Source organism: Mustela putorius, unplaced genomic scaffold (genome assembly GCF_011764305.1).
Source record: "Mustela putorius furo isolate JIRA1106 unplaced genomic scaffold, ASM1176430v1.1 tig00003987_pilon_pilon_pilon, whole genome shotgun sequence".
NCBI lineage: Eukaryota > Metazoa > Chordata > Mammalia > Carnivora > Mustelidae > Mustela > Mustela putorius.
In genome coordinates this window covers 4748588-4762698 of record NW_025422126.1, presented here as the reverse complement: position 1 = coordinate 4762698, position 14111 = coordinate 4748588, and the positions used below count along the sequence as shown (strand labels likewise).

Below are 14111 nucleotides of genomic sequence, written 5' to 3'. Positions count from 1 at the left end.
GTAAACTATGTCTGTTTTATAAAAAGGATAAAAAATAGCCATTTTGTAAAATGTACTACACAATAAAATGGAAGGCTTTAAGATAATCAGTTTATCCAAATATTTCTCATTTATGCTTCAAAAAAGATCATGGTAGTAGAAAGGGCATTATCACAGAGACCTCTGAAAATTATTTCTCAATATGCTGTATTTGGAATTTTGATAAAACATCTCTGTCCTATAGGCAATGAGACAGAAATATAAACAATGGCAAATTACATAAACACAGCTTCTAGCATTATCCAAAAGCCACTAAACAGCTCTGTTAAAACATAAATGAGTAAACCTCAGACAATTCTACTCTCTAAAATTGCCAGTGAGTGGATTTATATACATATTCTATGTGGACCCAAATACCAGTTTTGCCAAGCATCACACTTCAGCTATGGTACCTTAATACACAGTAAATGAAAGACACATTAATTATGAATATGTTTATAGCACTCATGCAGATGAAATGAAAAATTAACATGTCATTATATTCTCTCATTTTATCAAAATACTTACACTCTTTGAATGAATTCTGGAAAAAGTAGTGTATGGTGCCAAAAACTTTGAGGATGCATTTTCCTTCGGACAAGAAATATGAATGCTTTTCTAAATAGAGAGGGAAAGATGAAATTCATCAGTAAAGTTACTCCAATGGAATGAAAGGCTCTTAAAGAAAACAGTAGATGATAAGAAATTCTAACTTTTTCTAAAAAGATTTTATTATTCATTTATTTGACAGACAGAGATCACAAGTAGGCAGAAAGGCAGGCAGAGAGAGAGGAGGAAGCAGGTTCCCTGCTGAGCAGAGAGCCCGATGTGTAGCCTGATCCCAGGACCCTTCGATCATGATCTGAGCCGAAGGCAGAGGCTTAACCCACTGAGCTACCCAGGTGCCCTGGAAATTCTAACTTTTTAAATGTACCCTTTCTAATCCTCCTTTGCCAGCTCACAACACTACCACTCCCTTATAGATTAGCAGTCCTTTTACTGCAAAGGGCCGCAATGTAATTTGGTATTGTTTAGCTGCCCTTATCTTTTTAGAAGAAGTAAACTCCCACAGAAGATAAACCAACAGTAAGATATTAATATGAGAGCATTAATTTTTCAAAGAAAATCTAATATGAGTACTCTTAGTTAGCAGTGGGGCAAGGAATAGGATTAACAGATAGGAGAAAACATCACCAACCAGACTCTAAGTCTAGCACCTAAAAGACTAGTCTAAAAGCTAACTTACTGCCTACAGGAACTTGTTAAGACTACTTAAAAAATGTTAAGACTATTGACATATATAGTTACCACAGAAAATTGGTATAAATTATGGTACACTTATACAATCTGTAGGCCCTGGTCAGGCTTGCAGTGCCCATTCCAACAGCTGATCCATGTTCATAGACTGCTCATCACCCCACAGCTGTATTAATTCCTCATGTGTTTTGCTAGTCATTATAACATATCTTTCAACTACTGTAGCAAGAAAACACTGGTGACATAGTTGAATGGTGACATTCAAATTATATCTAGAAAAAGATGTCAGGTTCAGATGATAGGACTTGCACAAGGCAGCCTTTGTAACCATTTAAGATTAAGTATGTTGGTGTTTCAAGGTAGCATGTGCAGAGTTATAAAAGGCTTAGTAAACCCTTCAGGGATTCTTGCAATATGAGTCCTTTACTCTAAATGGCTGAATACCAACACCACCACCTAAGTGTGTATCTCCCATAGGGAGGTGAGTAGAGTTACACTGGCCAAACAGCCCCAACCTGTTATCTCTTCTGCAGCAGTACTTCAAAGATTTTGGAAATTCTACTGAACAATGAAAATGTCTTCCAAAGTTAAGATTTTCTAAAACTCTTTCTAAGACTAATATATACATAGCAAACACAGGTCCTCACAGTTCTTTAGAAAGAACAATTTCAAAGTAGTAACATTCTCATCACTAAAAATCAAAATGCTCTTACTATAAGTCTTCTACTCATTTAAAAAGGCAATTAGAGGAGTGCCTGGGTGGCTCAGTGGGATAAGCCTCTGCCTTCAGCTCAGGTCATGATCTCAGGGTCCTGGGATCAAGTCCCACAGGGGACTGGGATCTGCCCAGCAGGGAGCCTGCTTCCCCCCAACTCTCTGCCTACTTGTGATCTCTCTGTCAAATAAATAAGTAAAATCTTTTTTTAAAAAGGCAATTAGAATATCTGTCTGTATAAATAGCACTTTCTTAGCCAGCATAGCCATATGTGGCTGCCTGCAGTCTTTTCATCAAATGAATTTTGCTTCTAACCCCATAAGAAAGCCCACACAGCTGCAAGAGAGTTGACCTGGATTTGGAATTGCCTCCTACACCCAAAACTAGAGTGTCAGCTAAACTCTCCGGGCTTAAATATTCCTACCAGCAAGGATTCAAAGAACTCCAAAATCTTAGTGTTCAGGCATTTATAAGAATTGTGGTTGTTCTCAGAAGACTTCATTTCTTTGGGACTAATTATGTGAAAGATTTCAAGAATTAGTAGTTTTCTCCTGCTTATCAATTGACCAAATCAACCTTTAATACATAAATAAACTATGGAGGAAGAGAAATACTGAACTACCTTCCAATATCAACAGTAGAGAATCATGCTGTTAATGAAAATATTGTAATGAAAAGCTGCAAGAGATATCAAAACATAAAATTCAGGGTGGGGGGGGTTAGAGGAGGAGTGTGGGCATTCCACACTAAGATAAAATTCCAAGTCAAACATTTTTATCCTCCAGGTTTAGATATTTAAGCATAATCTACTGTTCAAGAGAACAATACAGCAACATCAAAGAGCAAAGTGACTCATGGCAATTAGAAAACAAATGAATGTTCAACCATAAGAATTTACTGTCTGACTCAGCAGGTACAAGACAGAAATTAGCAATAATGTTGGAAGAGATAAGGACTGTATGAGGGCCTAAGTGTGAAAGGAAGAAAGGAAGTCAGCACTGAAGCTATGGATGGATATGGGCAAAACACTTGGGAAAAATGTAGGCTTGCAAGGTAGTGTCCATAACTGGAAGTTTATAGAACTGGTTTCAATTCTGGTATACAGTCTAATTAGCTTTGATTATTAGGGTTAATTAATGTCTCTGAGTCTGTTTGGTTATATGCAAAATGGAAATTTAAAATGCCAATCCCACAGGATTGTTATGATGAACAACAACTCACTTTTGTAAGATTTTAGTTTTCATTCATATGCAGTCTCACTCCATGTTAATCAGTCTATAGGTAGCACATCTCCATTTTGTAAATGAGGAAACAGGCTCAGAAAACTAAGTTATTTGTCCAAAAATCATATTATTAGTGTCAGAGTTAACTAAAACTTGAACTCAGATCTTCTGACAGTTTCTACTATGCCATAGCTGTTTCTGAAAAACAAATGCAAAACATATATAATAACATATAGCCTATTAACTTGCACAAATTGGAATAAATTAACATTTAAAGTCTTATGTAAAAAACAAAGTATCATCCATTCTTATCAGTATACCTGAAATATTTCACAACTAAAAAAAATTTAATTACACATCTCACCAGAACATGGGTTCTGCAATACTTTGTTTGGCTATCTACTCACCTCAAAGACAATGAGAAAAACTACTATTTATGTAGGTCTTCATCAAGGCCTAGCCAGATACATTGTAAAGGCTATGCTGTCCAATATGGTAGATACTGGCCACAAGAGGTAATTGAGCATTTGAAATACAGCCAGTGTATATGAAAACTGCATTTTTAAATTTTATTTAAAGTTTAATTTAAAAACTGATACTTGCCTCAGTTTTTGGAAAACTTTAAAAATATATCTGGAACTACCTGGGTATGTGAATTTATGTTCTCAACTCTAAATTTATATAACCTAAATACCTTTACTTGTTTCTTTTCTTTTCTTTTTTTTAAAGATTTTATTTATTTATTTGACAGAGAGAGAAATCACAAGTAGGCAGAGAGTCAGGCAGAGAGAGAGGGGGAAGCAGGCTCCCTGCTGAGCAGAGCCCGATGCCGGGCTCCATCCCAGGACCCTGAGATCATGACCTGAGCCGAAGGCAGCGGCTTAATCCACTGAGCCACTCAGGTGCCCCTACTTATTTATTTTCAATAAAAAATTAGTCTGAATTGGGGGCGCCTGGGTGGCTCAGTGGTTTAAGCCGCTGCCTTCGGCTCAGGTCATGATCTCAGAGTCCTAGGATCGATTCCCGCATCGGGCTCTCTGCTGAGCAGAGAGCCTGCTTCCCTCTCTCTCTCTCTGCCTGCCTCTCCATCTACTTGTGATTTTTCTCTGTCAAATAAATAAATAAAATCTTTTAAAAAAATAAAAAATAAATAAAATAAATAAAAAAAAATTAGTCTGAATTGGGATGTGTAGTAAATATAAGATACACACACGGTCTCAAAAACTCAGTAAAAAAAAAAGGAATGTATAGTATCTCACTAATAATTTTTTAATATTAATTATAAGTTGAAATAGTATTTTAGATTAATTGCATTAAATAAAATATATTATTAAAAATAATTTCACTTTTTAAAAGATTATTTATTTATTTATTTATTTGACAGAGAAAGAGAGAGAGACAGTGAGAGAGGGAATATAAGCAGTGGGAGCAGGCAAGGGAGAAGCAGGCTTCCCACCGAGCAGGGAGCCCGATGCAGGGCTCGATCCCAGAACCCTGGGATTGTGACCTAAGCCGAAGGCAGCCGCTTAACAGCTGAGCCACCCAGGTGTCCCTCTTTTTACCTTTTTTATGTGGCTCTTAAAAAATTTTACATTACAGGGACCCCTGGGTGGCTCAGTTGGTTGGATGACTGCCTTCGGCTCAGGTCATGATCCTGGAGTCCCAGGATCGAGTCCCGCATCGGGCTCCCAGCTCCACGGGGAGTCTGCTTCTCCCTCTGACTTTCTCCTTGCTCATGCTCTCTCTCACTGTCTCTCTCTCAAATAAATAAATAAAATCTTAAAAAAAAAATTTTACATTACATATGTGGCTTACATAATTCATCTATCGGACAGCACTGATATAAGGGAAGTGTATGCAACTAAAGGTATCTCAAAGCACATGTAACTACAAAAGAAAAAAAAACAACTCTTGACATCCAAGGCAGTAAAAACTGTGATTACTATACAAATAAAATAAAGATGACAAACATATATAAATTACAGTATAAATATTTAAAGTAGATATATGGGTATTAACCCAGTGTCATTTAGAGGATATAAAAACCTACCTTGTTTATCTCATTCACAATAAATCCTTCTGAAGCTGTAACTTCTGGGATGCCATCCTGGCCAATTCCTTGACAAGTTAGGCTGCCATACAAAGTTGGTTTACCTACATAACACAAAAGAAGCATTGTCTCAGGAAAATAATAATTTAACATTATTCTCCTTGAAGATTTAATTCAGGCATCTATATAGATGGCAGGAAATTGGTTCATGAAAGAAAAGAAGGTACTTGTGAAAAGAAAAAACCCCTGGTCTGGGTGAACCTAATTTGGTAGGAATATGCTCAAGAGCTAAAAATTAGATACAAAGATTTAAAGTTACGGCATTTGTGAGAAAGCTACCAGGGGGTTCCTGGGTGGCACAGTCAGTTAAGCACCCAACTCTTGATTTTGGCTCAGGTCATGATCTCAGAGTTGTGATCTCAGGGTCCCAAGATGGAGCCCTGGACCATGGTGTGAACTCAGTGCACCGTCTGCTTGAGTTTCTTTCCTTCTCCCTCTGCTCCTGCCCCCAACCAAAAATAAATCAATCTTTTTTTTTTTTAAGATTTTATTCATTATTCATTTGACAGAGAGAGAGATCACAAGCAGGCAGAGAGGCAGGCAGAGAGAGAGGAGGAAGCAGGCCCCCTGCTGAGCAGAGCCCAATGCGGGGCTTGATCCCAGGACCCTGAGATCATGACCTGAGCCGAAGGTAGAAGCTTAACCCACTGAGCCACCCAGGCGCCCCCAAAATAAATAAATCTTAAAAAAAAAAAAAAAACCCTACTAAAGCAATCTCAAACTCAGTTTTACTGACTGTGAAATATAATTCTTCCACGATGAAAGATGAAGATCAACACGCACACATGCATTTAGCCACAGTATATACACATAATACATAGCATTGAGTTACGCTTCAGTAATCTAGAAAATCTGCTTAAGGAGAACACTGTTTTTGGTGATGGGGCCTAAATAAAATATCCTACACATAAACTGGTCAAGAACATTTGAAGATTAGGAGCATTGTGCAAGGAGTCTGAGCCAAAAGAAAGTATGAAGCTCTCTTCTAACTCTCTTCTAAGGGTAGTAAATCCCCCTACCTCTAAAAGAAGGCATATTAATTTGGGCAAAAGGACATTACCTGGGGGGTGACAACTTAGCCAGGCTTCCCCTTCATCCTTCCTATGAAGAGAGACAAAAGACTAATTAGGCTCATTAAATGCTGAAAAGGATGCCCCTGGTGCAAGGGAGAAAGAAGATCATATAATCTTCAGTTTGGATAGTACTTAAGTATGACTAGTCTAATATCTCATCCAGGCTTATATTATTATAAAACAAGATTTATTAAAGAAATATTGATGCATTAAGTGTTTAATGAATAGATGTCTATTGGTTAAATAAATATTCAAATACTTCAAAAACAGGTTAAATGACTATTCAAATACTTCAAAATAGGTTAAATGAATATTCAAATACTTCAACAACAGGGAGTTCACTATTCATTTATAAGTTACACAGCTCTGAAAAATCACAAATACTTTATATTTAGATATTTACTGGGATTATTGTAAGCTAAGCCCTGTGCTAAGCACTTTGCAAACAGTATCATTAATCCTCACAATTTAAGAAAATGTCTTTTATTATCCCCATGTTAAGATAAGACCGAAGCTCAGAAAGTGACTTGTCCAAGGTCACCTAGCTATCTGGAAAGCAGGAACAGAAACATGGGACTAGCATGCAATTTCTGCACTCCACCAGCTCACACTGACTTTTTATGTGTTTTAGAATGCACCGCCCCAATCATCCCAATCTTTATTTCATCACTCTAACATTTTTAGGTTATAGTGAAAAAGACCTATACTTTTCAATTTTATTTTTTTACTTTTTTATTAACATACATATTTACTTCAGGGGTACAGGTCGGTAAATCATCAGTCTTACACAATTCACAGTACTCACCATAACACATACCCTCCCCAATGTCCGTAACCCAGCCACCCTATCCTCCCCACCCACACACCCAGACCTACACTTTTAGGACAGAAAGATTTAGGGGCACATCAGTCGGTTAAGTGTCTGCCTTGGCCTCAGGTCATGAACCCAGGGTCCTGGGATAGAACCCCGCATCGGGCTCCCTGCTCAGTGGGGAGTCTGCTTCTCCCTCTCCCTCTGCTCATCCTCTCTCTCTCAAATAAACACATAAAATCTTAAAAAAAAAAAAAAAAAGAAAGAAAGAAAGAAAGATTTAGGTTGACAGTAACTCTCTATCACTGGCTACAAAATCTTGGACAAGTTACTTCCTGATTCCTCTCCTGCATTCTCTCCTAGGCACCACTTTGTGGTGGTCCTCAGTAAATGTCAATGTCCTTGCTTTATTACTTATCTTTATTACTTTACTACTTATTGTAGTAAGTAATGTGTACTTCATTTTGGCTCACATAGTAAAGCATAATTTTCTTAATTGCAAAAAGCTATGTTTTCATCTTTACCATGGTTTAATGTGAAAAACCCCTATTAGTAATAACAGTTGCCATTCATGGCACTGCTGTACTCATCCTGGTGCAGAGTAACAACCTGCACAGTATACGATCAATAAATATGTTAAATGAGGGGCGCCTGGGTGGCTCAGTGGGTTAAGCCGCTGCCTTCGGCTCAGGTCATGATCTCAGGGTCCTGGGATCGAGTCCCGCATCGGGCTCTCTGCTCAGCAGGGAGCCTGCTTCCTTCTCTCTCTCTCTCTCTCTCTGCCTGCCTCTCAGTGTACTTGTAATTTCTCTCTGTCAAATAAATAAATAAAATCTTTAAAAAAAAAAATAAATGTTAAATGAATGGTTTGCTGTGCATCCCCAATTACACTGTCAGCTTCCTAAAGGCAGGAGCCATCCTTTAAATTTAGATTATTCGGGCGCCTGGGTGGCTCAGTGGGTTAAGCCGCTGCCTTCAGCTCAGGTCATGATCTCAGGGTCCTGGGATCGAGTCCCGCATCGGGCTCTCTGCTCAGCGGGGAACCTGCTTCCTCCTCTCTCTCTGCCTGCCTCTCTGTCTACTTGTGATCTCCCTCTGTCAAATAAATAAATAAAATCTTTTTAAAAAAAAATAAATTTAGATTATTCATCTAAACTCCACCCGCACACAGCCTGGACATAGTGGATGTTACATTGTTTCCTGAATAGAACTGTGCAATTTATCTAACATAGCACTAGGGGTCTTAGGAGGATACAAAGATTTCATCATAAACTCAAAGACAACGTGGAGGTGGTTGAGTCGTAGGACCTTTGCAAATAACTGACGAACAGTAAATACTTGCTAAATGACTGACTCCTCGCCCAAGAGTCTTCCTGCCTCCCAGTTTTCCTGTCTTTCTCCAACTCATTGGTCCTAGTTCTGATACTGGGATCACAGCACATATACGTTGCCTCAGGACAGCTCTGCTGAAAACGAAGACAAATGATCATGTGGGTTTGCTACATCCAGTGATCCCTCAACCAATGATGTAGGTAATCTCTATCCTGGACTGGATACAGCTCTCCTTAACGCAAAGACTACACGCGTTACCCTCCTCCGTCCCGGTTCTGGGCCTTCATTCACCTGAGGGCTTGGGCCCAGTCGCTCTGAATCCTCAGAGGCGCCGCCATCTTAACCCCGCCTCTTCCGCTCTTTGCCGGAAGTGGGTCGCCAAGGGGCTGCGACAAGGACTGGGGGCGGGATCTATACTGAGAGGCCACCAATGAATACATGTGGCGGGTTCCTCTCCCTCCCACTTCCGCACTCAGGTTCCCCACCTCCCCTCTCCCCAGAGTGGTTGGTTTTCGGTCTGAGGGTCGGAAGAGTTCCAACTGCCTGCAAAACTGACGTCGACGTGCTAGAACGCGCGTCCGAGTTCTCGTGTCCAACCTGATCGGTGAGCACTGCCTACCGCGTCTTTGCGCAGTGAGGCGTAGCGGGCACAGCGGTACAGAGGGTAACTGCCGCGTGCGCGCATGCGTTCTCTCGTTAAGTCGGAGAGTAGCTGCAGGTGACTTGGACAATTGAATTTCTCTGCTTTCCCAGTCCAGGCCAGCTGCCGACTGTGTAGCCTGCCCCGATCTCCAAGCATGGGTCTTCCTCTTTTTCACTCCAGGGAAGACTGAAGCCGGATGTAGTGGGGAGAGAATACCGTGACATTTACTGATTCCTGTTGTCCGTGCAATTTTCGTTCATTATCATATTAATCCTTACATTAATTCTATGAGTTAACTATTATTAAGGAGGAAGCTAAAAAGATTGTGTGGTAAGACGTGGTGCTGGTATTCGAATCTGGATCTCTTGGGTTAGAATCCAGGGCACTTTTTCTGTACGGTAATAAAACTCATGTATTGAACTTTATGGACGTGCCAGGCTTCTTAAGTGCATTATCTCATTTAGCCTTCGACAGTCCTGTGAGATAGACACTTTTTTAAAGAGAGACTACGAAGTGATTTTCTTAAGGTCTTCCAGTTAGTGACAAAACTAGGTTTCCAATCCCAGTCCCTTTTCAAAGCCTATTTACCCCTTCCTCAGGTTTGCCTCCAAAGCAAATGACTTTTGGGTAAGGCTTTGGAGTCCTTAAATCTTTGTAATTTCCGCACTGCTTACTATGGCCAACAAGACCTTGCTATGATTAGATACTTTCTCATAGCGCCAATTTCATTTGTTTTACAGTTCTCTTCTTATGCTATTCCTCAGCCATACAGAACTTCCAGTTCCTTTCCTGTGTTAAATCTGTCTCAACCTGTGATTCTCCTCTTCCATTGATTGGGAATAGACCTTCTCCCCATCTCTGGCTAACTCCTATTTATCCTTCAAGTCTCAGTTTAGGAATCATTTCCTCCAGGAAGCCTTCCCTGCCTGTTCCTGCCATGTCTGGATTAGGTGTTCCTCCAGTGTGTTCCCAGTCTTCGATATCCGTACACACTGCCTTGTAGTCTGTTTATTACATAGATTATACACTATTAAGGCAGGAACTCAGTCAGTCTTGGTCACTCCTGTATCCTCTAGCGTAGTGCCTCATGCATGATACATACTTAATGATCCTTTGTTGAATGAACCAGAGAGACACAGGAAAGGCATTAAAGAGTACTAGTTCCTTTAAAGCCTGTCATGGTGAAATGTGTGTAAAGGCTGAGTTTATTTCCCTTCAAACCTTTCTCAGATTCTTTCTGTAGGCTACTTTCTACTGGGTGCTGTGAAGCAGATGATCTTAGGAAGACAGTCTGGGCAAATCCACCTCACATTAAGCACTCTCATCTCACAGACTCATCTCTTGCCCTGGCCCATGCACGCTACAGCCACACGGAACTCTCCATTTCTCCTGTATGTCAAACTCTACCCATATTTGGTTGCTCTCCCAAATGTTAAACCATGTTCTTTTCCAACCATAGGAAAAGGCTAATAGGAGAAAAGAAGAGAGATTAATTATTTTGGGGGTGGATCCAAGACAGGTGCTCCAAAAAGGTGACATTTCACCTATTTTAGATTCCATTAGCAGAATCCATTCTAGCTTATTTAGTGCTGTGCTAAACACTCTCATATACTTGTAATTTCATTGAGTTCAAACCATTTTGCAGATCTGTTCTCTTGCCAGGCCTATTGCTGATGGCATCAAGATGAATCAGGCCGAATATCTGTTCTCAAATAAGCTTACAGTCTCCAATGGGAGACAAATGCATAAATAGGCTAAACCAAACCAAAATAGGTTTGGTCAGTGTTATTTATAATAGGGGAACCTCATAGTCACATCCCTACTCTAACCTTGCCTCCACTGATGTTCCAGAGATTCCCAAAGATGTCAACTCAAGGCCATACCTGGGCCCGACAGGTGAAGAAGGAAGATGAGGAAGAGGACCCCCTGGACCGGCTGATCTCCCGTTCTGGCTGTGCTGCTTCCCATTATGCAGTACAGGAGTGCATGGCCCAACACCAGGACTGGCGCCAGTGTCAGCCGCAGGTACAGGCCTTCAGGGACTGCATGAGTGAACAGCAGGCAAGGCGGCGGGAGGAGCTGCAGAGGAGGAAAGAGCGAGGCCGTCCCACCACTGAGTCTCCAAACTACCTATCCCCAGAGAATGGCCCTGCAGAAACTAGCACCCAGAGAGATCCCGGGAAGAAGTCCTGAACAGCAGAAGTGTGGGCCAAGAAGTATAAAACTCGGGGATTATCTTCAGCTAAGACTGACGTTGAAAGCTCGGCAGCCATGGGTTTGGACATGACTGCTGTAAAGAGCTGTGATATTTTCATGGTGAGATACCACACATCTTCACCAATATTGAATATTGACTGGTATTTGCTAAGTAAAACAAAGATTGGGGTTAATGGATGGTCTTCTGTCCTACATCTTGGGTCAGTGTGCCAAGTACTGATTACATGGACACTTAATTTGAAAAGTAAATTCACAATCTAAATGTAAATTGGTTACCTGGTCAGGTCTTCATTTATTCATCATTGGTTCAACACATGACTAACAAGTTTTTCTAAGACCTTTCCTTGTGCCAGCTACTGTGTGAATGAATAATATGATCTGATGGGATGAATAATAGGATCTCTTTCTTCGTGTTACTTAGTCTGGTTTGAAGGGTGGAAATAAAACAACATTAGAATAACTAATTACTAGCCATTATGTAAGTGCCTTTATCTTTCCTTGGTTGATCTGGATATTTCATTTAATCTAGTAGAAGGAAGAAAACATACGGGAAAATAAACACTGAGTTCCTCTTATATCCCAGACAGATGCAGAGTCTGACCTCAACATGCTCACAGCCCAACAAACACACAATGTTGCCTGACATTTTAAAAGACACTTTTAGGGGCGCCTGGGTGGCTCAGTGGGTTAAGCCGCTGCCTTTGGCTCAGGTCATGATCTCAGGGTCCTGGGATCGAGTCCCGCATCAGGCTCTCTGCTCAGCAGATAGCCTGCTTCCTTCTCTCTCTCTCTCTCTCTCTCTGCCTGCCTCTCTGCCTACTTGTGATCTCTCTCTGTCAAATAAATTAAAAAAAAAAATCTTTAAAAGGCACTTTTAACAGAGACACCTGGGTGGCTCGGTCAGTTGAGCGTTTGCCTTTGGCTCAGGTCATGATGGAGTCTGGCATCATTCCCCACATAGGGCTCTCTACTCAGCAGGGAGCCTGCTTCTCCCTCTCCCTGCTACTGTGCCTACTTGTGCACTCTCTCTGTCAAATAAATAAGATCTTTTTAAGTGGCTGAATCCCCTTCATGCCATAAAAAAGTAAATAAATAAAAGGCACATTTAACATAAAATACAGATTTTCAGCTCTTAAAAAATGGAGAAGCTATCATCATGGAGCTTATATTCCCACTTGACAATTTGCTGGAATTGAGTAATGATTCCTCTTTGAGATGGTTGTATTCTCCAGTTAATAACAGTTGCCATTGCTTCTCATTTTTCTTCTATGGAACTACATTGTGCATTCTGTTTTCTGTCTAGTCCTGGGAGGCATTTGGGAGTAGAAAAGAAGGTGGAAGAGTAACTCCTGCCATGGAAGCTAGAATGTAAAGGGGTGTATGCTCTCATCATCATCAGTAACTTTTTAAAAAATTTTATTTATTTGATGGCAAGAACATAAGCAGGGGGAGCAATCGAAGGAAAGGGAGAAACAGACTCCCCGCTGAGCAGGGGAACCTGATGTGGGGCTTAATCCCAGGACCCTGAGATCATTACCTGAGTCGAAGGCAGACACTTAATGATCGGAGCCACCCATTGGTAACATTTCTTGAGCATCTATGTATTAAAAGTGCAAATCTGAAGTATAGTAAGCCCTATAACTACTTTGAGTCTTTGCATTGGTGACTGGGGAGGAGAGAAAGAGAAAAGAGGGAAAAAGATGAGAGGAATACCAGTTTAAAGAACAGTAAAATCCCAATTAGTAATCAGTAAAGACTCTGTGGGGCCCTGTCTGCTCAGTGCTGTGGGTCATCAGAACAGTGTGGACTGGAGCTGGCAGGAAGAATTTCAAAGGCAGTTAGTTGAGTTGAACCTTAAGTGATGAAGGAAACATTACCTCTTTGTAACATATGTAACAGAAAGGTGTACCATCTACAATAAGTAAAAAGTACCTAGAAATAAGTGGTGCCTGGGTGGCTCAGTCAGTTAAGGATTCAACTCTTGATTTTAGCTCAGATCATGATCTCAAGGTCCTGAGATCAAGCCGTGTAGGGCTCTGTGAAGATTCTCTCCCTCTCTGCCTCTCCCCATTGCGCCCCCGCCCCCCAGCTTTCTCTCTTTAAAATAAATAAATAAATAAATAAATAAATAAATAAATAAAAATACCTAGAAATCAGTAAGAAGCAAACAGCCCAATTAAAAACTGAGCAAAGTTAAATGAAGTAGTATTAGCTATTTCTATTAACAAAAATCAAAAGTATTAATAACAGCCAGTATTGGTGGGGATGAAGAACAGGCACAATCACACTGAAGGGATAGTAAGTTAATAAAGCTACTGGAGGACAGTTTGATGGGATCTATAAATATTTTATCTTTTTTTAAAGATTTATTTGAGAGAGAGAATGTGCGCACGTGCATGGGGGTAGGGGTAGAGGGAGAAGGAAAAGCGGATTCCTCTCACCGTGGAGCCCCATGTGGGGTTTGATCTCATGATCCTGAGGTCATGACCTGAGCTGAAATCAAGAGTTGGTCACTTAACTGACTGAGCCACCCAGGTGCCCCAGGATCTGTAAATATTTTAAACATTTATATATTTACTGGCTGGCTTTGTCAGAAGAGTATGCAACTCTTGATCTTGGGGTCATGAATTTGATTACTTACTTAAAAACTTAAAAATATATATTTCAACAGCAATTTTTTTAGGAACCCTCTTGAATATATTTTTATAAGAT

The 14111-nt window shown here is 40.3% G+C and overlaps 2 protein-coding genes across 4 annotated transcripts in view; one reads left to right on the top strand and one right to left on the bottom strand.

The window, feature by feature from the left end:
* PAAF1 (proteasomal ATPase associated factor 1) overlaps positions 1–8925 on the bottom strand; it is a 44146-nt gene extending 35221 nt beyond the window's left edge. The window contains exons 1-4 of one of the 3 annotated variants that reach the window (XR_006604198.1): positions 8831–8925; positions 6384–6424; positions 5264–5367; positions 547–636 (exon numbers count right to left, since the gene is read on the bottom strand). Coding sequence is in view for 1 of the 3 variants with exons in the window: in XM_045071383.1 (XP_044927318.1) it covers positions 547–636; positions 5264–5367; positions 6384–6424; positions 8831–8877 (282 nt within the window). In the remaining 2 variants the exon portion in view is untranslated. The remainder of the gene's footprint in view (positions 1–546; positions 637–5263; positions 5368–6383; positions 6425–8830) is intronic. The other 2 variants (XR_006604197.1, XM_045071383.1) reach the window with 2 other exon arrangements.
* A 57-nt stretch (positions 8926–8982) lies between these two features.
* Positions 8983–11667, top strand: LOC101673909 (cytochrome c oxidase assembly factor 4 homolog, mitochondrial). The gene is made up of 2 exons (XM_004768079.3): positions 8983–9143; positions 11034–11667. The coding sequence occupies exon 2, from the start codon at positions 11046–11048 to the stop codon at positions 11373–11375; it is 330 nt and encodes a 109-aa protein (XP_004768136.1). The 5' UTR covers positions 8983–9143; positions 11034–11045; the 3' UTR covers positions 11376–11667.
* Positions 11668–14111: the final 2444 nt, after the last annotated feature.